At 40.3% G+C, this 27,114-nt stretch overlaps 2 protein-coding genes across 4 annotated transcripts in view; one reads left to right on the forward strand and one right to left on the reverse strand.

The window, feature by feature from the left end:
• The window catches only part of pcxb (pyruvate carboxylase b), a 329,618-nt gene that overhangs the window by 164,352 nt on the left and 138,152 nt on the right, over positions 1 to 27,114 (forward strand). The gene's annotated exons all lie outside the window — the stretch shown is intronic.
• Positions 12,045 to 27,114, reverse strand: part of LOC129373311 (leucine-rich repeat and fibronectin type-III domain-containing protein 4) — a 50,713-nt gene continuing 35,643 nt past the window's right edge. For all 3 annotated transcript variants that reach the window (XM_055051198.1, XM_055051197.1, XM_055051196.1), the window contains one exon: positions 12,045 to 15,126. In XM_055051198.1, the coding sequence (XP_054907173.1) occupies positions 13,839 to 15,126 (1,288 nt within the window). In that variant the 3' untranslated portion in view covers positions 12,045 to 13,838. The remainder of the gene's footprint in view (positions 15,127 to 27,114) is intronic.

The following is a 27,114-nucleotide window of genomic DNA, read 5'->3' on the forward strand; positions in this document are numbered from 1 at the left end:
TTGACTGCAAGAAAAATAACTGCGTATTTTGGCTTTTACTGCACTTAAACCTGTTTTTCCTAAAGCAAAAGAATAATGCAGCAGAATTTATCCGAACCCATGAAGGCTGTCCACCTGCTTCCTCTGTCATCCATCATATTCTGAGTAATAAACCTGCACCTGTATGGGTCATAAACACAGCACTTCAGTCTATAAACGGAAAACAAACACATTCCCTCGGTGTCTCCCGAGCTGCTGCTGCTGCTCTTCCATTTGCTTCCAGCTTTAACCTGAGTTTCAACAGGCGATGCGTCGAGGTCTGATTAAATCCACCGGCTGTTAACCACAGAATATTTTAAAGTAATGATATCCTGCAGTTTTTCTCTTGCAGGCATGGGTAGATAAGGAACAGGGCCACATTGCTTCCTGGTTTGACGTTGTCTGCTGCACAGCCAAAGGATCCTTTCAAAGCTGTTAGTCTCAATTATGGCTCAGTTATGATTCCCGGTGGCTATAAAACCACTGGACCTCCAGCCATTTTCATTCTGTACATTGCTTCTTTGTCATTGGTTTGCAGATTCTAGACAGCAAATGGCCTAATTATCTCTATATTTTTATATCTACAGCACCTTAGTGTATAGATACGCTTCACAACTTTCCACCTGTTGCAACGCAAACTGGAAAGTTTTAAATTTCAGCCATTGTTCACCTCAGTTTGTGCCGTCTGTGGCTTAACGGTGATGCTAAAATGTGACACGAATGTTCAGACCTGAAACGTTCGGGACACATTGACCATTTCAGTCACTTTCAGAAGTGAAATTTGGGTTTTTTGAGGGAGTTAAAAAATTGGAATAATGCTGTTCAGACTACTATGAAAGACCCGGATATGGGTCTATATGGAGCAGAATCAGATTTTGGTCCCTTTTCATTTTTTTTTTTTTTGAATATACAGAAATAAGCTCAACAAATTCCTCATTTTTTAACAAAATCTTTAAAAATGTGGATGCTGCTGCAACATGTTTACCGATAGGCTAACTACCTTTTGCACAATTTGTACAAAAATCATTTCCAGAGACCTATCAAATCATTTTAGTGAAGCAAAAATTTACCTCTCGTTAATTTGCTATTGCTGTTTGCAGACATCAAATTTGTGATTTTAACAAGAATATAAGTTTTTAAAGCACTAGAAGGTCAATGATTTTTTGCAATGTTGACATTCATTCCTCTAATGTAATCAGAGGGATTTTATACGCCGTTCTTTTCTGTTTTACCTTTCCTGCTCAGTGTTTTGCTTCCGCTGGCGCCTTTTATTTTTCCTCTCAAAGAACGAAAAAAAAAAAGAAAAAGCCGGCATCCTGCTGTATCGCTTCCCTCTCAATCTGTCGCTGCCTCTGAGAGACGCGCACAGATTTCCCACTGTTGGTGTCTCAGAAAAGAAACCCGGGATCATCTCGAGATGAGAGGAGCTACAAGATCCGGCTGGCTCCGTCTGATCACGAGTCTTAACGGGAGCCTTTGGGGGGGGGGACGAGTGGGAGGAGTGGGTGGCGGCTTTGGCACATGGAGGACAAAAACACTGAGGAGTTGAAAATGATGAAAAGAGGGCAGGAAATTTCTAGATGTATTCTCGGTTGTGAAGGAGAAGTGAAGGTGAGATGGTCACAGGATGCTGAGGGAGCTAATGATGGCGGCGGCCGTCCTGTGGTGAGGCAAAAAACATAAAAAATCACATTTGGGACAAAAGGGAAGAGAGGTGTCAGGATTGGAGCGGGAGGGAGCAGTGAAGGGAAAGGAGCAAAGGTCTGCAGGAGAGACAAGCTTAGGGACACTTCCTTCTGATTTCCTGCTTAAACATGAGGAAATGTTGTAAAACTATAAGGAAGTGAACGCAAACAGCTAAAACTGGACTAAACAAGGAGAATCTTAAATTTCCTGATCTTCTTCCTGCTTCACGTTGGAAATGAACTGAAAGTGAAACTCTGCCTCGTGTTCCTCCAGTTATGAGTTAAGAAACCTGGCATAAAAACAAAACATTTCCCCCTTGAACGTTTCCCTTGCTCAGATGTGAACACGTTCCAGCGCCGCAGCCTTGAAAGCAGAACACACATTAAAACTGCATTGACAAACTGCAGTGTTTATCACTGAGAAATAAATAAAGCTGGAGCTGCAGAGTTGAAAGGCTTACAGTTAATTTAATTTAAAACTAGAAGTTAAAAACTTGGTTAGCAGGACTTCCTTTCTTTTAGAAATTATTTCTAACTGGGTCACACACAGATTTATCACCTCTGGGCCCATTTACACCCTTTTAAAATCTTATTTTTGCATTTTCTTGGTTGTGACTAACATTAAAATTGTGCCAGTTTGTTGTGTTGGAGGCAAACTTTGTCTGGACTTCCATGTTTTCAAAGTTCCTCTAGTTCAACACACCTGAATCCAATGTTTGATTATGAAGCCTCTGCAGAGCGTAATGAAGCTCTGGTGATCTGATCGTTTTAAGAGGACCTTAAGGTCTTTCTACAATGGAAAACAAAACATTTTTCTTTCTAATCTTGTTCTTGTTGCTGAGGTGTTTTTATTCTGAGGCCACAAAAATTAATTATTTGGGAAAATGTGCTTTTGTTGTAAATAGGTACACCAACTAAACCCTTTTTATGTTTTGGATTTAAAATGATGTCCCACAAAAATGGCTACTTTATTTGTTTTGCAAAAAATTAGCAGTCATTCCAGGCGATCGGCAAAGATCCAGGAGGTTTATTAGGATGCTGCACCAGCGCTCTTTATTTCATTTATTTATTTTCTTCCAAACATTTGTAGGTGCGACTTACAGTATGGGTCCTGACCGCCGTAAATACGGTACTGTATTTGGCAGAGGCATTGCCACGTCGTTCTCTTTCTCGTTTCTCGCTTTGTGTTTTCCTGCCAGATTCTCAACATTTTGATCTGGTTCATTATACCGGCGGGTCCACAGTGAATTCATTTGCTGCAAAGGGGCCACATGCTGCTGCTGCTGCAGAAAAACCCTCATCATCTGACCTCGCCCTCCGTTCTTGGCAGCCTGTGTGAGGTGTTTGTGCTGATGTGCTGTTTTCACCAAATATAGCTCTCTGCAGTGTGACCGCACGTTGTCACATCGGTTTCTTGTGTCAATTGTGTGTCCAAAGATGCAACCAGAGCTGGAGATGGGATTTCTCTTACTGTCTCTCTGTCCATCCTCAAAGTTAATTCGCTTGGACATTCACTGCTAGAACGAAACAGGATGTTTCTACTGTAGATAATCCACCAGGTAAAGACTTTATTATAACATTTGAGTGATTTTTGTGATGCAAACAAGGAGATTATGATCTCAAATTAGTTTAGAGTTATTCGTTAAGGGTTCAGTAGTTTTGCTTTAAAGCAGAACAGTGTTATTTGCTCATTAAGTGACTGAGTTTTCTGTTCCGTAAAATAATCGACACTTCCTGAGATAAATAATGAGCTTTTAGGGTTTTTACTGGATGCATCAAGACAGTTTGTTTTAAAGTTTTGAGTCATTACATAGCCTTTTATTGCTTAACTACTTTTGTTCCAAACGGCATTTTATTGTTGCCAAAAGCCATTAGGCTTCATGTATTTTCTTGTTTTACTTGTTGGAAGGACAGTTAATGAGGCATTTTCATTTAAATTTCAACTCTTTGGACGGTTTTTATAATTAGGCTCAATTTTAAACCTCAGTTTCCTCTTTGACGAAACGCCAATCTTTAGTTTTTTTTCCTTTAAATGTCAGTTGGCCAAATTGTGACTTGATTAAAGAAAGAAAAGGTTGTGTGACTGCCTCTGTGAGGGTCACAAGTGACTGAATTCATAGTGATGTGACTTGATTCGCCTGCAGCTGGAAGTAGGCTCCGGTCCGGGCTGCAAAACCCAATCTAATCTACAGGTTTTATCTTTCACTGTAGTTTCGTTTAAGCAGTTCATGACATATTTATATTGGCTCCATATAGACATGTAAATGTGAAACAGCGGTCACGTTTTTTATCATGTCTGAGTGAAAAGAGTTGCTGTTTGGTTTGGAACAAGATTAGGGACACTTTAATCCCAGAACTCTGATTTTAATCTAAGAATTTTGAGTATTTTCTAAGGAAATTGACTATTAAAAAGATTAAAAAGACTTTACTCCTGAAGTTAAAGTCAGAATTTAGATTTTTTTACATCGGTCAGTAATCTAGTCCAGGGAGCGAATAGGCAGTGACTTTGAATAATTAACTACTGTTTGATAACTAGGATCAATTAGAATGTGATTTCATTTTTTTCTGAATTAGCAAACAAGAAATTTCCATCTTTAATGTTAATATTTTCACCTTTTCAAATACTTTAATTCTGATCATTATTTCTTGGAGGTTCTCACCCTTTTCTGTGGCCCTTAGTGGATTTATAATGAAGAAATGTTCCTGGACTTCCTGGATTTTTCTGCGGCAAAACAAAATATCCTTGAATTGAATTTAAACGTAAACATTTGATGGATTTTATACTTTTTATTTGCAGTTTGTGCACATGTTTAATATGAGCACAGTTCGTCGTCTGATCTGATTTCTCAAACTCCAAATGAATGCAGATGCAGGCAGGTGTTGGTAGAAAGACTTCCTGATGCATTCGCTGCAGCAACGATTTCAGTGTTTCAGCTTGTTTCATCGTGTCGCAGTCAATTAATGCAGACTTTAATGGGATCAGTGTTAGTTTGAGCGTCGGCGTTAATGAAGGATTCGCTCGGCAAGCATCAGTGTTTAATGAATGAGACATAAAAGTTCTGAGGCGCCTTCAGCCCGGATCTGTTTGCTCAGGTTTGGTCCTTCACCTTGTAGTTTGTTTTGGAAAACAGCCACTGTGTACTTCCTGTAATCGGATTAGGAAGGTTGAACGACGCAAACAAAAGATTTTACAGATGAAGGAGGGAAGAGCTTCAAGTGACATGAACAGATTTTAACACATTTCTAACGCAGTTAATCTAGTTTAATGGTTTTCAGATACAGTTTTTACATTTAACTATTTAATTATTGCAGAGGGTTGGAACAACTAACCCTTGTTACCACACAAACAAATGGTATTTAGAGTGTATAGTAAAGATAAAGCATCAGCACAATTTCTTCCTTTACTGCTACATTTTTCACTAAAAAGCACTAAAAGGTGCTTTCTGGAGAAGAAGGTGCTTACAGGGTCTAAAAAGCCAATAAATTTTGCAGCAAACTATCTGAGGTGGCTCCATTGTAGCCAGAATCATCCAAGCAGTGCAGAATAATGTACTGATTCAGTGTCTGTGCATTGAGAGGAAAAGGGCGATGAGTCCTGATTGTGTTTTGCCTCATAGTCATGGAGAGGAAATGGTCTGAGTTGATGCTGTGCAGACAGAATCACATGTTTTTGGTCCATAGAGGAGAGAATATAGGATTTAAGCTCAAATAGTGACCTGATCATGAACTCTCAGACCGACCTGAAGCGTCAGCTTTGTTGTTTAGAGCTCAAATAATTCATTTAATTCTCCTGTCAGTCTGTGGAGGCTCTGCAGTTCATCCTTTAACTGCACCAATCAGGCTTGACTGTTGATTTCCTATTCTGACCTGCTGATTCTGATTTTAGTTTCAACTGCAATATCTTTTTTACTCATCCAGTTTTTTTTTGTTTTATTTAAATAAATTGCCAAAAATCATCAATCAGATTTATAGTTATTGAGTATTAATAACTTTGTTGCTAATTTGTGTCTAATTGACCACAGGAGGTTTTGAGGATATTAATCAGTTTCTGTGTAGAAATTCAGACTGTAGTTCTACAGCAATGCATTCTGGGTACCAAATAAAACAACCAAATAAATAAGTACCCTTGAACTGAATTTAATTTAAGTTTGATAGAGATTTGTCTAGGTTAATAGGGACGTCAACGTAGAAAACTGGACAGAACAGGCAGCATTGGTCAATAGGCTTTTTAAAAAGTACACCTAAAAACCAGCAACAAGTTAATAATCATTTAAAATAGTGCAACACGAGAAAAATAACGTAAGTGAAGCTAATTGTGCTCAACGTTTTCAAAATTGACTGAAGCGCTAAATGAAAAATTAGCTTCACTATTAGCACATTAGCAGATGAGTGGAAATGTTCCCACCTCCAAACTAACAGTTTGTCAAGGAAAAGGTGCATGTTTGAGTTTTTTGAGTTTTTGTTCAATTTTCCACTATTTGACTTGCCAGTCGATGTAAAACTGGTTGATTTCAATAATCGGCTGATTGATTAGTGCATCAATAAACTCTACAGTGCTAACCTCACTTGTTATTTTGACATATAAATTGTGAATCTCTTTTGATTCCCAACTGGATTTCAGTTTGGACTTTGAGCCATTGTAACAAATAAATAAATTAGTTTTTCATCTAAATCATTGTAACTCTATATCAATCGCAGTATCAATTTTACCCGATCATTGCAGATGAAAATGATTCCAGTAACATGATTCTGCCGCCACTATGTTTTGCAGTGGGGGTTTAGTATTTAAAATCTTCCTTATTAACTATCCATGTCGGCCAAATATCAGGTTTTTTGCAGGTTTCAAGGCTCTTTGCTCATTAAGATGGTTTCATAGCCAGTGGTGAAGATTTAAACAGCTCTTCTTTAAATGCAGTGTCTTTTGGTGTGAAAATAAAGAGAAATTTTCAATAAATCAGGATAAAATGGGGGAAAATTCACTGTAATAAATTGAATATGAAGTTCAGTGGTATATTTTTGAGGCGCCTGTGCAGCACTGAGACGGTTCTAGCAGGCCTGACACTGAGAGATGATTCAAATTTGAACAGTCGGGCCAGATGAGAGGGATTTCAGGAATTTTATTTTTTCGGTCCGGAGAGCAAAATTGAAAATACTGAATCAGAAGTTGTTGAAGGTGAAGCAGGGAAAATTAGACGGCTAAATTAGTGCGCGCAGGAAAGGAGCGAGGGAGAGCAAACAAGCGATGCATGAAGGTAACGCCTTGCAGGAAGCTCAGTCTTATATCATTCCAGCACCTTTATAGTTTGGACACAGATTTTTTCCGCCCCTCTTTTGTCTTCCCTCGTCGTCTCGTCTCGCCCGCCGTCTGCCTCTTTCATTGCAGCTCACTGGTTCCTTTAAAGGTGCATGTCATAGTCAAATTACCCACGCTGCTTTGCTGTAATGAAACTCCCAGCAGCCGAGCGCGTCGGGCTGTTTCAAGTCCATGCTCCTGATATTTATCAAAATTCAGCACAAGTTCACTTTTTATTAGTTCTTATTAGGAAACATGTTTTTTTTTCTGCTTCTGTCCTCTAAACTTCCAGTCCTGTTTGTCAGAAGTTCACTGACGGTGATTAGGCAATGCCCACAGCATATCATTTATAATTACGTTAAAAACAACCTCTTTGTGCCTTTTATTCCACAGTTCTGATACATACAGGTAATAGGTTGTGAATACTCTGAATTAGTGCATTAACATCCTTTCAAAGCCTCCGCAGACCTGAATGTAAGGTAATGTTAATGGCCATGAACCTCCATCTGCTGACAGTCTGTATTTATCATTTCAGGACTTATTTTTCTGCAGCCTTGTTAACTATAATTGTGAAAAGAATAAACAGAAACTCATAATATGCTGATTAATGTCCAGGTTCTAGTTCTGACAAACTGTTTTGTTCAGATCTTGATGAACGGCTGATGTTTTCTTGGGTAAATCAGTTTCATGTTTGTATTAAGAAAAGCATACAGACATGCTTGAAAAGAAAGTACACTTTTCTTTAATTAAACAATAGTAAAAATGTACTGATTTCTCTGACTTGATGTGTACAAACACAACGGAAACCACAAAGCGGATGTGATAAACTACATGCACCCTTATTCCTTACTTATAATTTGAGAGTGAAAAAAGTTAAATAAGTGGTTCGATTTGGTTTGATTGGGAGCAAAAGTTGCAACATTTATTAACTTTTCAGCTGCTGTGGTTTACTGTGTTTGTTAAACAAAGCAAACTCTTTGAAAAACCTGTTCCCCTTCAGAAGGGGAGCAGAGCCACTGAAGGAGACATAAAAGAGGAAGCGGGGATTTCTTCTGCTCTGCTCAGCTGCAGAAAACCTCCTGAGACATTTGAGGTGAACCTCAAACTTCCTGATAATTGGGTAACAAAAGAAAAGCAAATAAACAGAAACCAGTTCATGAAGAGACCCAGGACGCTGGGATGGAGGGATTATATTCTGAGCTACCTGGACCTGCTAACTGACCACATCCATCAGCCGCTGCCACCAAGAAGGACCAGCAGCCAGACTGAATGTACTGTCATTACACTATGGAGAGTGAATTTCACTCTCATTGATGCAGAACGAGTTTCAAGGAGTCCTCTGCCATTATATAAAATATATACAGCTCTGGAACATAGTAAGACACCATTTAAAATGACCAGTTTCTCAGATTTTTTTTTTATAGGTTTATGTTTGAGTAAAATGAACATTTTTCTTTTAATCTATGAACTACTGACAACATGTCTCAGAAATACCAAACATAAATGTAGTAGTTATTCGCAGAAAACGAGACATGGTCAGAATAACGTTAAAAATACAGCACTTACAGACCTGAAATAATGCAAAGAAAGCAAGTTTATATTCATTTGGAAACAACAATACTAATATTTTAGCTCAGGAATCAATATTTGGTGGAATAACCAGGTTTTTAATCGAGTTCGGTGCATTGGGCTCTTAGTTTTTTCCATAGCTGTATGTAATGATGAATTGCTGTGGCTCAGCGTCCAATGACAGAGACGACACCAACAGAACATGGAGTTTAATACTTAAATACAAATGGTTGACCCATATTTTGTCTAAAACATCTCAAACTGAGCAGTTAAGAGGAGCAACAACGTCTCTGCTGGACCTGCATTCCTGTTCAAAGTCCACTTTGGGAATCTAAACCTGTTTAAATCTGTTTATGAAATCATGTGCTGGTTGCCAGAGATTCCCTTTGCAGAAACACTTTGGTTGATTTAAGGACAGAGTAGATGAATGTTTTGTGCTGAAATATTCATTATCCTATAAAAACTGCAGAAAAATCCCCGCATAGCGGTAGAGGGATTTGACATCTTGAACATTTGTACATCAACATTTAATCTGTGAGCTGAAGCCGCGACCTCTTTCTCCTTTATAAAAGACTAAGCAACCTGCATCGTGAGTTAAAGCCACCTCTACACAATCAATGTCTTGATTCAGCAGTTGCTCTGCTCACTGTGGGGAAATGCATCATACCTTGATCATAACTGCTTGTCTGAGAGTTTGGCTGCAGGCGGGCTCAGCCTGAGACGCACGCAGACGAAAACACGCACACACTGTGCAATTACACACACATGGTCAGAGCTGTTGGGCGCTTGCACGTTACTCAGCAGTTTTTTTAATTACAGAAATTAGGCCAGGGTTTGGCCTGGAGGAGGGCGGAGGGATGGGAAGGAGCTGAGCTCTGTGTTGTTCCTGCCGGTCACACACAGAAGGGCAGTGACACAGACAAAAGCACACAGGCTCCCTCTCTACGGTGGCTGAGACGCACACTCAGACTTGCTTTTAATAGGGCCACTTATGAGTTTGAAATCAAATTGGCCTCTAACCTGATGTCAGGACACACACTCGTGTGCACGCACACACTCACTGTAGGCTGCTCCTTCTTTCTCCTTTATTTCCCCTGTCACTGCTGATGGTCTCACATTTAGAGAGCTGTCTGCCACTCGGGCGGTGCCACGGCTCGAAAGCTCAAGGGTAATTGGAAATATTTCACACATTATCCTCCACTTCTCAAACACACACACTCTTCCTATCTGTCTCATCTGAGTCCTTGATGGTCAGTCTGATCATCAGAGTGCTTGTGTGACCAAAATGGTGCCCAGTGTACAGCCACTGTTATTACAGCTGAACACAAGGCTTCAGTTTCTCTTTTTTTCTGGTTCTGTCTGGAAATGCGTCGGTCTCGTGTGTTCCCACCGTCTCTCTTTATGTCCCATTCGCCTCAAACAAGAGATCAACACACTGCTTGAATTTGATCATTGTCCAGTCTACCCAACATCAGCAGAACAATGACGGATGGGAGGGACAGTTTCTCTGTGATGCCGCCATATTGGATTTAGAAACCAGGGCTGGTGAGAAATCTTACTGCCAACTCTGACTTTGGTCGGATGATTAACTGTTAAGCAACTGTGTTGCGTTTGCATCTTGAGGGCTGAATAGATGGAGAACTGCTGGAGTTTAACATTTGATAAGATGTTGTATGAGATTAGTTAAAGTCCCCAGATATAAAAACACCCAGAGCTACTTGGGTTCAGACACCAAAGATCCTTTAATATGTATTAACATGCATCTTAGCACTGCGACAGAAAATAACACCCACATCTTCCTTCTTTCCACTCTTGAGTGTTAAGCATGAAGGAAAATGACTGGTGATATTTATCAGTAATGTTGCCATTTTATGTTGTGAAAATCCTGCAGCTCTAATTCTTAATTTTGCCCAACACTTTAATAAAATATTGATCTTTTAACCCAATATCATGTCCTGGAGTTTTGGCATTATGCTTACATCCCTAATACATTATAGATAGTCCAGTTCAGGTTTAACCAGTATTAAATTAAATATTAAATGGTAATTTATTAATCAGAGCCCAGCGTTAACATCAGTACATTGTAGATATGTCTTCTGTTGTTTGCCGTTTTGCATTTTCTGACTCTGTCAGCATTTCTTTTTGTAAAATGCTCCCACTTAAATGGCGTAAAGGTTTTGCGGTCAACTCTAAGCTTGAGTGGTATTTGAGTTCAGCTGCAAATAGATTGGCCTTTGCCAGCAAAGCCTCCAGTAAGCCAGAAATATTTTGGCGTTTTATCAAAAGGTTTTGTGGCACAAAATGCCAAAATAGTCAAAGTAAATCTAGAAAAGGCTGCAGTCTAATTTCTCATCGGCGCAGGAAAGTCCAATGCAGCGTGTGGTAGAAATATTCCCACTTGGACTGAGTGAGGTTGGATAATATTTCAGTTGTGGTTCTGGAAAGTCTCCGGAGCTTTCCAGAACCCGCTAAGATGCCACAGCCTGCCGCAGCATTACTCCTCCAAACACTCACATCTAGATAGATTAGGCGGATAATTATTTTGTTTTCTCCTAATTGCTGGTGTTGTCATGCTAAATTACATGTTTTGAAGTTGAATTAGCGTCGCTCAGTTGCAGATTGCTCCGAGCTCATGTCTTGCTTTCTCCCCGGATCAGCGTTGAATTCGGCTGCAGGTAACAGTGAAAGGATCTCCTAACGGATCATGTCACTTTCTGACACCAGCAGATGTGCTTTGAAATAACTGAGCAGCAGAGTCACAATCGGCTGTCCTGTTAGCTTTAACTGCTTCCGCTTCAGGACGGCTGATATTGAGCATTATTGGGCTGTTGAAATAAGAGCAACACATACCCTACAAAATAAAAGCCTTCACGTTTTTCACACCAGGTGATTGCTGTTCTGAGCTTTATATTCTGGCTTAACCTATTATGGGATTAGTGCGGCCTTTTATAATGAAACTTACTGAAACTTTCAAAATAAAAGCCTCATTGTTTCTCTCCGGCGGTACAGTAATATTATCCTTTTCTTAAAATAAGCATTTTAGTTATATTTTTCTTTCAGGTTAGTGGAATAAAAAGGTGACACAAAATACATAAGAATTAACATTAGCACAAACATTGCTAATTTTAGCAAATTAGGGTTTAATTGTTTAAATAATTCATTTTCACAGCTTAATTTGTAAACACTGTTTTGTTTTGTTTGTTCATAAACTTTTTTTTAAATGGTATAAATGTACTATATAAGTACTATTTGCTTTGTTCATAAACGTTGTTGTTTTTAAAAATAGCTTTTCCAACTTACTAATGATATATAAAGACTACAGTTTGATCTCTGTCATTTAAGAAAGAATAAATCAAATATTGGCCTTATCTACAGATGTATTGATCTGGGAACAGTTTCAAGCACCTTCCAGTGCTTCAGCACTGAGGCCTAACATGAGAGCTTAACGTCGTCTTTCTGTGACACAACAGGATGTGACACAACTTTGCATTTAATTTTTAAAAAGCACATTCTGTGTAGAAAGTAGAAATTAACTCACATCTTTTCCATACATGTAATTTTTATTTATATCAAGTCCAGAGAACAATATTGACTTTGGCAAAAAATGAAATAATAAAACAGAAAAAAAAAACCCATTGTTGAGTAAAAGTCAACATTATAAATCTAACTGGCTCTGTTTTCATAGGCATCGGTTTGAGGCCGTGTACTGGGATGTTCGGGTTTTCCAGTTTTTGTTCTGTGTGCTTATTTACTGTCCTCTTGAGTTTACTATTCGTCAAGTATTAATGTGTTTTGTTCTAATCATGAATTATTGATGTTAAAAGGAACAAAAAAAAATCACACACTTCAAATTCTGCTTCTAACATCATTCCTCAGAAAAACAGAAACACATGGTGCAACAAGTAACATTTTTATATATATATATCCATATATATATATTTTGTACTTTCATGTTTTCTCTTGAGTTTTTTTTTCAATTATTTTATTTTGAAAGTATTTGAGTCTCTTAAGTGAGTCTTTCAGTGAAAGTTTGTGATTCTGTAATTATTTTTCTGGCTCTTTTTCAACATTCATCAGTTTGGTTTTAAACTTTGAACCCATGTGGCACAAATAAGTCTAAAAGTCACAAAATGAGTTTGAAAATTAGATTTTTTTCCCCCACCAGCTTGTGGTTTCTGACGATGCTACGGTGCTGAAAGTTTCCATTTGAACTTTAAACGTTGCCCTTCAGTTTGGATCGGACACCTCTTATCATAATTGTGCAAATTCCTGCTTTCTCCAGCATGCCCAGAAAGCACTAAACGTGTTGTTCTTCTTTTTTTTTTCTGCTTTAAATAAACTGATGGTGTGTTACTGGATTGACCCTGTCTGCAAATACACAGCCAGTCTCTGTTCCACCAACACTTATGCGCCCATTACCATGAGTCCTTTCTTTCCATTATCCGACATGCAGCATGATCTTCTTTCAGAAATGGACACTCACATGTTCCATCAGGCCCGCGTCTCCTCCATTTTGTAATCCGTATTGACTTGTGATCCCAATATTTTTCTTTTAACATCTGTGGTCCCACAGCCTCTCTTTTCCACCCCCATATCGATTGATCATGTCCATTGCACAGGCTCTGCACTTATACTCCCGTAATCCAGAGGCGCACACGGCCCAATAATCTCCACCCGGACACATCTTTCACATTCAGTGCTTCTTTTAGTTTGTTTTTATATTTTTATTTTGGGAAAAGGCGTCTCAGAAAGCTAGTCTGTGTCGGAAGTGGGAGCCAAAATACCCCAGCAGCCTCCAGACGCAGCGGTTTTGTTTTTGATGCAGTTTAAATCCACTTGATGGTGGTGGTGGTTGAGTTGGTGGGTGGATGGACTCTGGAGAACCGCAGCTTTGTTGCTGTGAGCTTCGCTCACCCTGACTCTGCCACATAACCTTTATTCTGATGCTTTTTTATGATTCATGATTAGATTTCTTTGCGGCTGCATACTTCTTATATTGTTTGCCCCTCTTTTTGTCTAGATTTTTGATTATTACTCTTTTCATCTTAGCCAAAGTATTTAATTAAAATTTTTCTTTCCCATCTTCTATGTAATTTCCTGGACTTCTTGCTGGGCAAATAAATTGGCTGTGACTCAGTCTGACTCCTCTTCTTCATTCTGATCCCACCTCTCTTATTTTCCACTCGTCTAATTTCACCTCTAATCACCTTCCTGATTCACCATCCTGTCCTTAAGCCTTTATCTGTCTTTTTTCCTGCTCTGCCTTATCCAGACTACACCACGCTTTCTTCCAGGTCTTCACCACCTTTCTCCTTCTCCTTGCTCCTCTCTTTTGCTTTGCCGCCGCCCGTCCCAGTGTTTGAGTTTGAGTTGGTGGTGTTATAGGCGTGGATGTATCCCCGTTTGAAACCGGGCCCTCCGAGTCCCCCGACGCCCTCGCCCGCGTCGCTGCTCGTCGTCGACGAGGCGGCGCACTGCACCAGCATCCCGTGCAGGGACTGGCTCCGTCTCGTCCAGATCACGCTCAGCCGCTTGGCACAGCTCACGGCGCCGTAGCGCCTGGCCACGGTTGCGGCCGCATCGGTTGCTAAGGCAACAGAGGAGCCCATGTCGAGCGAGTGTCGCCGCTTGCCAACAGTCCCACCGGCGGGGCTGAGAGGGGAGACGGGGCTCTGATAAGCCTGCGAGGAGTTCCAGTTGTCCCTGCCTCTGGGCGTGATTCTCCAGTCCAGCAGCTCGGAGTCTCTCAGGGGGGCAGCCAGAGAGAAGCTGGCCCGGTTGGTCAGTTCTCGCTCCAGGCGCGGGTTTGGGCGGTCCCTGGAACGAGCCTGTCGGGGCAGTGTGGACGAAGGAGACGGGGAGTAGTAGAGGGGAGTTCTGTCACTTTCGAGGTTGTGCAGCAGGGCCTTCCTCTGCCTCACCACCAAGGCCATCTCGCTCCCCGCCCCTGTCGTCGTGGAAACCACCCCTCCGGCTGACAGGAACTGCTCCAGGTTGACCCTCGGCTTCGGCCGGGGCTTCGGGGGCAGTTTGGGAGGCAGCGGGGAGGCGGAATCGGCTCCGTCTTTCTCCTTGTCCTTGTCTTTCTCCGCCTCCCCTCCTCTCTTAGAGGGCAGGCCGTTGGGAAGGACTACCATCATCACGTCTCCGGAGCCGTTGGACTGATAACACCCGCCCCCGTTCCCCCCTTTGTCCCCACATCCGCCCACTCCACCCTGGCAGCAGGCCCCACCTCCAGCCTCCGTGTTGCCGTTTTGACAGAACATGTGGTCGCCGTGGTTGCAAACCCGATGGCGGACCATGAGCGCCACGGTAAACACGAGTAGGGTCACCACCACCACGCCGCCCACCAGTATGGTGAGCGTCCCACCCAAGAAGTGGGCTTGAAGCGAGCGGCACGCCGGGTAAACATCCTTGGTGGAGAAGGAGGTGCACCCCAGCACTTTTGTTGCAGCCAACGAGGTGATTGTGTCGTCGAAAATGGCCAGAACACACAGGTTGTAGTCCACCCCAGAAACCAGGTTCTTCAGCAGGAAGCGGTCGCTGGTTGATGGGAGGATCCTATGGAGAGATTTCAGAAAGAAAAGCTTTGTTACTTCAGACATATTGAGATGTGAAATATATTGGGACCTAAATATTCAGCTTACTGTGAAAAACGCAATAAGGCTGAATATTAGAGCAACAAAGTAAAAGGCGGTGTAAAAAAAAGCAAAAGATTGGTCCTTTTATTAGCAACAGAACAGAAAATGAGACTTTTCTTGGCGAATGCACAAGGGGATATAAAGGAAAAAACTGCTCATTTGGAGAGTAGTTGATGCCTATACGTGTTGGCAATCATATTAAAATCTCTGTGTGAAGTTCATATTAAGCCATGTGTTCGATCCTTCATGTCCAAGCAGCTCTTTGTTTTCTTATCTGATTTCAGGAGCTAGAAGATATTGATGCATATTAAACTACAAAATATATCTTTCGAAATATGTATTTTTTTTCCCAAACTGTTTTTAATTAGATAAATAATTAATGTGAAATATTTGATATTTGATGAAATATGTTTCACATCAAAACTAAAAGAGAATAATATAAGAAATGTGATTAAAATATTACAGTATGACTAAAACAATTAATATTACAGCTAATAAAGACATAATAGAACTAGGATTATCACAAAAAATATATTAAAAAAATATTAAGTACTGCAATTAAAAGTAAATAAAACAGAAAATGAAGAAAATATTACAACTAATAATAAAATATAGAACAAAAAAAATAAAGAAAAATATATTTGAGTAAAAAGGAGATTTAAGGAAAGAAGTATGAGAGGGATTAAATATGAAAATACAACTAACATTGCCATAAATTGAAGTTTAAACGCAATTCAAACAGATATTAAATTAGGAAATAAAGGACAAGATGAGAATTATCAGATGCATAAAGTGCATGTATTTCTAGATTTAAAAAACCTGCATTGAAAGAAATTGGTGAATGCAGAAGAAAAATTGAAGATATATTAAACTGATTTTAATTTCAATATTATAATTAAATTAAGATAAAAGATTGAGTGAAAGATTTGTATTTTAGAGAGAGGTTAGCTAAATTGTTTTTAGCTCTACACTTAAACAACGTAGCAATACGTCTAAAGAGACAGCTGAGCAGTGGGGGGATTTTTAGAGAAATGTCACAAGAATTTACCCCAAAAGGATATGAAGCAGAAAAAAACAGAAACCAAACTATATTTGAATCCCTCGAAAATGGTCAAATGAAAAACATGGGGCTCAAATTGTTCAGTCTTAGGTCTGTGACATGTAGAGCAGGATAGATTATTGGCAAACAAGCCTGTAAGTTTTTAACGTTGCGTCCAAAAACAGAGCTTCCTCTGCGACTGAGGCAGATTTTGTCTGCATGCGTTCGAGTGTGGAGGGGTTATAGAGGGAAGAGTTTGACCCCGTCCTCGTTTTAAGTGCTGGAGCTAACGAGTGGAAGAGAGGCGAACTGAATGGATGAAGAACAGAGGGCCCTCACTTTGCATAATTTGTATTTAGCTTGCTTCAGGATGGGAACTGGTCTATTGTTTGTATTTAGAAGAGCAGAACAAGCATATGTTTTTTTTTTTTTTTTGATGAGTATGTGTGGGAGACTGAAGCCCACCTCAAGCGAGTTGTTGCTGGTTTGAGTTTGTCCTCTGCAGCTTTAACCCTCTTGTGTGGGAAAAGTGTTTTTTTTTTCTCCTCCTCTGCTTTTGTCTCTATTTTTCTTGGCTTTCTCCTGCCACATCAAAGAGCTTATTTTGTATAATGTGTTTCTAGCCATTAAGCCTCTCCTCAGACTTGGAGTTACATCCCGTAAATGCCATTTTGGATGACTCAGACGCTCAGGGAGCTTCTCCTTTAATACCCCCAACCTAACTCTATTTAAAATTCATTCAAAAATAAAGACAGAGGACAGCAGCAGATTTCCTTCGCTTTTAAATTGGGTGTAATTACCTTCATGTAATCAAGTTTTACAAATGAAACCGGTCTGATTGACGCTCCTCATGCATATTTATGTTGGTCTTGATGGGATGATGGGATTTGATGTTTAATAATGCAGTGTAGCTGGGAAATCAGAGGCGCATACTTTCAGGCACGCTGCAGGGCAGGTGCATGGATTTTAGGCTCTGGAACGAATATCGATCTCTCCTACGGCTTCAAACCCGAACATGTTTTAAATGAAAATGTTTTAAGTTGATAGAAAGTATCACACAGGTAAACCACATGTTCAAATATTTTTTCCAGAAAGTCCAAAATGGCCTTTATCCAAAAACATATGACACTGACGAAAGATTAAACTAAAACTATAATGTTATTTTGAGAGTTCGATGGACAGCATGACAGGCAGGGTTCCTAATCAATCTGGACTTATAGTTCTAGATCAGTCTGAGAAAATAAAATTTAAGGGAATATTTGTATTTTTAGACTCCAATCAGACACCATTGTCCAAAAGTGTTGAGATCAAACTCCACTTCTTCAGTGTCTTTTAACCCTTTATGATCTAAGTTTGAAATCTGGATATTTTTGCTTATTTTAATTGTACAAAGTTCCTTAAATGTCTTGAGTAAATATATTTCCCCATTTTTCCAAACAGCTGGAACTTTGGATATTTAGCCATTAAGTGGGCAGTTCTTTTTGCAATTTACCGTCTCTTAAAAGAGTACAGTGGGGGTGAAATTACCGTAATAACCCGATATTGGCTGCAAAGCGCAACGCCTCCCCTTTCAGAAAACGTTGGAATTTTTCAGATGATGCAACGTGTGGCGAAATTACGGTATTGATAACTTCGGTCTGGAAGGTTTAAACATTTAAATGTCTCTGGAGAAACACACCTGAAAACAAATTACTCTTGCTCTTCTATATCATTTCCTCTAATTTACTGAATTTCCTGGATGTTGTCAGGTTTGGCAAACTCCTGAACTCCTGCTAATTTCTCAACTATTTGTCTGTGATAAATCAAGATTCTCATCTCAAGGCTGCAGGACGCCTGCCAGCCCTCTGATTTTTTTTGTTTCAATATTTAAAGCATGAATCAACTGTTGTATATTTACGGTGAAGCTTTTCAATCATGCTTTAAAAAATGGGTCAGATTTTCTGAAAACTAATTTTAAGAATTCAAATAAACCAAAATTTCTTATGTTGTCATAGATTCCCTTTTTGTAGAGTCACACATTTACTCAACCATGTCTTTGTTGGAGAATCCCTGGGTAAAGCTCATTATTTGGTTTCGCAGTGCACAAATTTTCCTGAAAGCATATCTACCTCCAGTCTCTAAACACCAAACCCTCATAAGAAATCCTCAGAAGATGAAACGCGTTTTTCTTTCAAAAAGGAAACACTGACCTGAAAATCAGCTTCCCGGATCAAAGCAGACATTTAAAACTAAACAGAAGACAAGACGATGTGTGTGCTATAAATGACGAAATGCAGTAGCTGCTTCGTCAAAACAGCAAAAGTGGCTCTTGTTCCATTTTCTTAGATTAATAAGTTCGCTCAAACTCTGCCTCAACACAAAGACCTTTTGTTCTTCAAATCGTCTGGCAGCTCTGTGGAGCAACGGACACCAGTTACACTGGAAAGCCCAAAACATCAGACGAGAAACTAATATTAGCAGGGAAAATAGAGCACAGACTCAGTGATGCTTTTAGAAGTTGTCAAGTCATGGAGGTACCGTCTCATGTGTCATGGTTAGGAAAACTCAAACTGAGAGACTTTAGGGCAATCAGTCGGTCTACAGGATTGAGTTTCCACTGTGAAGCCCAGTGGTGGAGAGACTTGGTGCTCAATCGGCTTTCCAGCATGAAGAGTCAGAAGTGAGAGTGGTGCTGCCTCTGTTTATTCTACACCTTTATTTGAGTGTAACTGATCCATGATACCTGACCCTCCCTTATTTCATCACTGACAGCTATGATGGACTGAAAGGGCAAAGCTTTTAGCGTAAAGTTGCACCAATCAAGGCTTTACTGGCCAATATAGATTTATGGTTTTCTTTGAGGCCCAAGCTGCCAGTTTGGGTTTTGACTGATTCCTATCATCTTTCCACAGACAATAACAAACATTGGAGAAAAAAATAATGCTGCAGCTTCCTTGGTAGAGATGGTAGAGTCAAATTCACCAAAACTTAAGTTATTCCAGATTTACCGCCTGTTATGCAAGGAAGCATTTGTCCCCATTTGATTTCCACAGCAAGACCTGTCTGCAGGTTTCCATGTCATTTTCAGGAATGTTTGAGAAAAACAAAAATTCTCTATTCCTATGGTTCTAGAAAATCGATAAAATATAAAAGATTTACCAAAACCAGTGATCGGAAACCAACCATAAAATTCAGATTGGTGCATGTCTGATTTCACTTGTCGATCCTGAACAACTGGCTGCACCCAGAACCACTAAATGTAACGACACAAAAACCAGTAAAGGAGACACTGAGCACAACGTTCTTCTTCACAAAATATGAACAAAAATGGACTGGCATCATATTTTAGTAGAAGCAGGATTTCCCTTTTACCACAAGCTATTTCTCCCGCCATCAATAGATTTGTATTTACCCACAATGCCCCACACTATCTCCTGCTTCGCATTTATATATTTCTAAACACACCAACCGAACTGAACCCTAGTTTTTAGGTGAACCAGAGTTGTTCACCCATCTCCCCAAGCGAACCGCACTTTCTGGACTAGAGTTGGATTAAAGTGGGCTGAAAACAGGACTGCTGCGAATTCATCCTAAGAAAAGTCTGTTTTTTCAGGATCTCATTGAAAAGAGTTTGAAGCCAGAGGAACGGCGCCGCTTGTTTTAAAACCTTGCTGCGGAGGATTGATGCCTCCTACCCGAATTTCCTAACGTTGCCCCAACGTTCGGTCAAAGCAATAATTAAAGTTTCAAACAGCTGCTACAAAAACAGCAGTAACCAGGTTCCCAAAAAAGTAAGAGTGGATTGTAATTCCTAACATGTTCACCAATGTTTATCTTTTATTCATCCGATTTTTTAAAATCCTTTTGTAATCCAACAACATATAGCATCTCAGGCTACATATCCTTGAAATCTTGTTCCCCAGTCTCTCTCTTTCTTTCTTCTGTGTCTCTATTGAAAGACTCAATTTCTGCTTGTTCTAAATGCTCTGGCAATTCTCACTGGTCTCTTCCTGACCTCCAAGCTTCTCTTCATTTTAGTCACTGTGCTATATCTCTATTAGCCTGAGCAGCAGCCATGGTGTGTGCTTCAGCATCCAAGGTCACTCCGGCGCTGTTTGTCTTCCCTCTGCTCTTCTATATCATTTCCTCTAAGTGTCCCCAGTCCTTTCTCATCCTTCGCTTTACCTCATCTTCTGTCTTCTGTTTGCTCTGCATCCTTCCTCCGTCGTCACCACATATTTCACGTGATCTTTCTCTTTTGTGAGGTTGTGAATCACCCCTCCGCTAATGTTTTTTTAACCTGCATACTGGCAATGATAAATGTAGGGATTTTCATTGAAATATACATGAAAGCCATGTATCTTTGATGAGCCGATTTGTTTTCGTGCAGCCATGTTGTGTGCATACAAAAGGAAATGATACTCAACTAAATCCTGAGAGCTCTTCATGATAATGTCGCCTTTGTTGGAAATCAGATTAAGCAATTCATTTAAATGTTTGTGTCAGATTTTATTGTTCTCTTAACCTTCACAGAGTGCAGGTCTGATGCTGTGTTTCAAATTGCTGTTTGGTTAAAGCCGACAAAGAAAGCATGCGCCATGGAAGAAAGTCTGTTTTGTTGTTGAAGATGGGGAGTGATTATCTGAATCCAGGAGAGGAAGAGAGTTAAAGCCAAGGAAATGAAGGGGGAATGTTTTTGGCTCGTCTTTCTCCTCCTCCGGTACTCTCCTCGCTATCGGAGCCAAGTCTGGTGGTCTGACACCTGACAGGACCGGCCCACAGTGGAGAGGGGAGAGAGAGCAAGTCTAGGAGGAACAACAAAGCAATTATCTCCTCGTCTGGCTGACATCTATACTGCTCCTGTTTCCTTTTCCTCATGTCACTTCCTTTGTCCGTTTACCCTTTCCTCTCTTTTTGGGGTCTTGATTTGTTGAACTGCTAAATGTTTCATTGGCTGTCTTCCTTGATTTAGCCTGCAGAGATCCTCTGTTTTCCTTCATCTGTCCAAACGTCAGTCTTTTATACCTCATTTTGGGAGGTCCTCTAGTTCTCCCCCATCTATTCGTCTTTTTCTGATCCAAAATGCACTCTGGCTGTTTTCTGCTCTTGGGAAAGATCGATATTGTGAAAAGTTCTTTTGGTTTAAAGTCTATTTTTTAACAAGATGCCAGAGAAAGTGCTGTGGTGACTGTTTTTTTTTTTTTAACTCAACTGTATAAATCAGAGAAACACGGCACTGCCCCTCCCCTACTTGTTGCTCTGCACTGTCAGTAAGCTGGCCAACTGAAGACTTCTTCACTTTTCCCTCTTATACAACACAAGCGAACTCAATTGATTGATTATTCCAGTTATTCACGGATAAGGCATTTTTATTGCTATCCCAGATTCAACCCTTAACCCTAAAGCACCAACATGAATAGCAGCAGATCATTTAAATCTTTCATATCTTAAGTGTTGCCTGCTTAGCTCCCAAAGTATTCAGCTTTGTGACATTGCCACAGAAGTCTGAACCGTCCTGTGGTACATTTGGAGTCTGCTTTGTAAACCAAACATTTAAACCAGGAGCATCAAACTCCAGTCCTGAAGAGCCGCTGTCCTGCAGGTTTTAGATGTGCCACATCTACAAACACTAATAGGAAATGGCTTAATTATCTCCTCCTTGTGTAGACCGGTTCTCCAGAGCCTTGCTAATGACCTAATTATTGTATTCAGGTATGTTGCAGCACATCTAAAAGTTGCAGGGCAGTGGCCCTCCAGGACTGGAGTTTCACACCTGTTTTAAAATGACTTTAGTCAATCTGTTGCAAGAAAATGTGGTCTAGTGCATCCAATAAGTATCTATCTTGTAGATGTTGTTTTTTTGGTTTGTGTCGGTATCATGTTTTCATGAGGCAGCAGGTTCAGTTATCCCCAAAACAAATGCAACAAGAATGGAGTTTTGATAATGTACAGTTGAATCAAACTAGACGACATTTTATCTCAACAAATTATGAAAGTACTTGCTTCCAAAAACACCATGGTACAACTTAAATTCATGGGTACAAAATGATTTAACATTTTGACAATGTGTTGGGAAACGTGTGAGTTAACATGGAACCACGCCTCCATGATTTGGACTTTATACGTCCACATTTGAGGAATTTAGAGGATGGCTTTACACCTCAGACTATTTTTTGCACATTGTTCACCTGAAAAACAACACAAGTTGTTTTTTCGTAAGTGTTTTCTCCAACCATGCCTGTGTGTTGCATCAGCCAAAGTTTTCCTGCAGAACAATGGTCAGATCTTCACACTCTCTCTGCCAGATTAGCTTGTTTCCCAGGTGATCGACTTACACTGGTGAGACCCAGTTCTGTTAACCATTGTTGGCATCAACAACCTGAATGATGTTCAGCTGTTTCGACGAACCAAAATGTGAAGAAGTACAAACACATTTGGCACCCTGATGCTTTTCTTAACTTCAGTTTGATTGGACCGCACGTTGCTGGCCTTCCTTTCCATTGTGCCTCAATGAACCTTATTACCAGTCTACCACCTTTTCTTACTTTGGACTTTTCTGACAGATACTGACCAGGAAAACCCCAAACATCTGCAGTTTTGGAAATGCTTTGGACTAGAGCATCAGCAGATAAAACGTGGTCTTCATGAAACTCACTCAAATCCTAATGCTTGCCCATTTTTTGCCACCCACTATCAGGCCCCACACTGAGGCGATAATCAGTGTTATTCACTTTCTGTCATAATGGCATGCCTGATTGGTGTCATTCTACTTTTTTCTTACATTTTTGTGCCAATATAGCTTAAAAATATATATCTTTTAATTCTTACTGAGTGTCTCAAACTGGCTAATCCCTAATCCTGATTAATTTTTGTGTCACCACTCAAGGCCTGATTTAGTTCTTGATTCTCATCTTTTTCTGAGCCTTATTACTCCTGATCTTTAATGTTTCTTTAAAATTAAACCATCCCTCTTCTCTCTGATTTTACATCTTAATGCAGCCTGACATGTAGATGAGAACTGGCTGTCTCCATTTTCCTGTCATCTTAAGCTTTTGATTTGAGTTGACACATTTATTCATAAAATAATTTAACACTTAATTACATCTACCTATAGGATCCATCTAACCACAGTTTGGACCCCCTTCCCTGCACTCATTTCCCTCAGTTGTTTTTCTGCTTGTCTTCCTTTCCCTTTTGCGTCGTTGTCTCTGCATGCCTCGGCTCTCCCCCCACTGTTTTATCTCTCCGACACATCTCCGTCAATCTTTGCCTCGGCAGATGCATTTATTGTGTTTCCTGCATAATTTCTTCTTCTTGCTTCCAGGCTCATGCCTGGCTAAATAGGGAAGCTCGTATTCGAATCCCCAGTAGTATTGTATTGGACGCTATAGGGTGTTGTATGTCACAGGCGAAGAAACAGAAGGCTGCGGCAATGAGGGGAAACTTGTGTGTGCCAAGACGCTTTGCAAATATGTGCATTTTTAGTACATCAATAACCTCACGCATTACTCTGAGTGCCAAATATTAGTTTGCTGTTGTATAATTTGCAGCAGAAAATGAGGGCATTGCATTTCATGTAATTTTCAGGTTCCATTTCCTTCAATGCCCTCCCCTCCTGTGACTCATTAGCCCTGTTCTCCACCGTCGAGCTCTCAGCATGCTCTTTTTCTGTGCATGTCAAACTTTCTACCTGCTCTTTTTAATTGCGCGTCCCTCTTTATTTTAAGTCTGAACCAATGTGCTCATTATTTCATAAACTCTGCATGATTCCTCCTCCAACTTCCCCTTTCTCGTCGGCGCTCTGATCGTTCCCGTTGCGGTTAAATTGTGTCCCGAACTCAGGACTTTTGAGTTCTCCACAGGAAGGTTGATCCCTGCTGACACCTGGGAGGAACTGTGAGAATAGTCAAAGCCCTTCCTGATTGGATGGAAGTGGGTTTTATAGCCATGTCAAAATGTGACTTTCCAGCCTTGAACTGCTCTTATTGGTGGATTGTACATATAAATTTATTCAGATCTTATTTCCCTGGGGTGGTTGGAGGACAATATCTAGACTTAAAAAACATGAGAACAATAGAAAGCCACAGAGTGCATCTTTATATGGGATATTATACACAAAGGGGTTGGAGTCGGTGGCACATACAGTGAATATGGCTTTGCAGTGCAGTGTTACTATGAAACGTAAAGTGGAGGAATATGCATGTTTTGGGTGAACACTATGTAGCTCTTCATTGCTATTGTCCTGATCTAAAAGTTAAACTTTTGAGTCCGAAGTTAATATTTGTGCTTATCTTAATTGTATGCAGTTCTTTAAATGTCCTGTGGGTAAATTATGCTCACATAATGTAAAAACTGGAACTTTCAATATCTAGCAAGTTGTTTTCGCAATTTAACACCTATTTTAAATCACTTCCTCTGATTACGGTGGGAGTGAAAGTACTGTAATAACGTCTCCCCTTTCAGTTGGGATTTTTCAGATAGCGCTACGTGTGGAGGAATTACGATACTGCAAAGTTGGCCGACAAGTTTGGTTAAACCTTTGTTCTATGCTTTGTAAATACCTTAGCTTTTTAGTAGACACAGATTACAATAAATAGCATCAATCACCTGCTGAAGGTGATTTATAAAATCTCAAGAACAGATGAATCGTTTTGCAAATGGAACCCCTCCAATTTGGGCACATTTTGCTTCTTACCCACCATATAACTGGGAATACATATCCCACAGATATGAAGCCCTGGAGTCTTCAAAACCAGCTAGCTTTGCTCCCCTGCACTATTTTAATCATCTGTATAGGTTCACTGTGGGACATTTAAATAGATCTACGTTTAACCTGGGGATTGCCATCTGTTCTTTTGCTGACCAAGGACCACCAAGGAGTGGTGCTATCACGTTGTGGCAGAGCTCCAGGAGGGGAAGATCAGCTGCCATCATTGAGGGTGGTGGGGTGACGGGGTGAATGGCATCCAGCAGGTGTGTGGCACCTGGCACTGTCACAGATGCCATCAGAATTACACAATCCAGGCTAAAATGAAGGCTGGAGTCGTGTAGAAAGAGGCTGACCTTTAAAAGTGATTAAATCTGCCACTCACAGCGTGCTCTGCTATGCTCTGCAGTCTGCGTAACGCTTAGTGTTCTCGTTTTGCTCAAGCTATCTTGCCACTTGCTTTTGTTCCTTGCTTTCCGTTATGAAACCCTCTGTTTTCTCCGCTTCCTCTGAGTGCCTCGGGCATCCTTTGCTCAGTTCAGATGGGTTGAGTTTCTCTTGCTACATTCTAAAGCAGAAACAACACAGCGATATCTCTATAAATCTGCTTCAGAAAGCTTTCAGTCCTATTCTTTCCATTTCAATTCATAAGCCAGTCTTCCTTTCATCGGCTCCTGTTTTTTCTGATTTGCCAGCTGTTGTGTAATGCAGCAGTTGGCTCTTACACATCGATGACGGGAGATAAATCTATACTGTAAATCCCCTTCGGCATTGTACTGGGCTTGGTTTCATTTTAATGGTCCCCACTTTGATTTCCTCTTTATCTGTTCAGACTGATTTTCCTATTTTCTTCTGCTTTGTCGATCCCTTTGTCTAATCCCCAGTTTAAAAGTTGAGCTGTATTTTCAATTCATCTTTGAAGTTTGTGTCTTAATACAAACTTCCAGTCTGTCACCCCCGTCTTCTGTCTACCTTGCTGGTGGCAGCCAGTGTTTAATGTTTCCTGTGAAATGGCCCTGTAACATAATGTTGTAAAGCTTTAATAGGAGTGATATATTTTGTATTGCTAGCCGGGTGTTTTTGGATGCTTGCCTAACGCCATGCATTTTCTTCCTGCTTGTTCCGATTAACCTTTTGTTTTATGCCTTAGTGCGCAGAAGAAACCAAAAAACATAATTTTAGCATATCCTCCCTTTAAAAAGCAGATTTTTGTTTTAGTTGCTGTAATGTTGAGTGTGCAGAATTAATGTCAACTGTTTTCATCCAGTCGTTCACCTTACAGTCCTTTGTACATCAAGCTAGCAGTTTTCTATTGCTCTGTTGAGTGCACAGTAAATTTGTTATGATGTTTATGGGAACTGATAACAGACCAGATGACTTCTTGAGCTGATGGAGCACGCTATTGATAATGCCAGCACCCTTATGCAAACACTAGCACACATGCAGCAAGGGTCAAAGGTCCGGGACTCAAACTTGTCGGGGACTGAGGTCTCTACAACAGGCGCCACAACCGCACCAGCGCACTGTTTTTAACGTGACTGCAAATGGAATATGTATAAATTCAAAGTCTGGATCATTTTAAATGATCCAACCAATCTGGTTCTTCGTCGACTAAAGATCCCAGCCTAAGACCTGAAGTGAGTGGCAATGAAACTGGACGAGCTAGCCTTCATATTTACCTTTATTTACCTGGGTGTATGTTATGTTGCCTAGCTGCTAAAAATGGAGCTCAAAACTTTAATTGTATCATATTTACCGGCCGATAGAGCGCACTTCATGATATGCCGCACCCACAAAGTTTTTTTAAAAATACTGGAAACGTACGTGTATATAAGCCGCTGGCATCTCCTCCGCTCTCGGTTTTCCACAAGAATAAATCTGCTATCAAGGACGCAACATTGCGTCTCCAACGGATTCGTTCACGCAGAGCTGACGCACAGCGGCTATCGATCGGTACTGCCAGATCAACAGCCATCAACTTAAAAGCTGCATCACATGAACTTCTTTGTGTGGTTTCCATGATGACGGGGTATGAGTTTGAAAACATTTCTCCGCTGTGACTGCTGCTCGCATGTGCTCGTTCTACATGAAAATTTGCGATATCTTCTTTGATTTCCAAGTTTGACTTCCAATGATTCACTTCTTACTACAGAGCCCCCTGGTGGTTGAAGAAAAATCCACAA

Source organism: Poeciliopsis prolifica, unplaced genomic scaffold (genome assembly GCF_027474105.1).
Source record: "Poeciliopsis prolifica strain line A6 unplaced genomic scaffold, Auburn_PproV2 SCAFFOLD032, whole genome shotgun sequence".
In the NCBI taxonomy this organism is placed as follows: domain Eukaryota; kingdom Metazoa; phylum Chordata; class Actinopteri; order Cyprinodontiformes; family Poeciliidae; genus Poeciliopsis; species Poeciliopsis prolifica.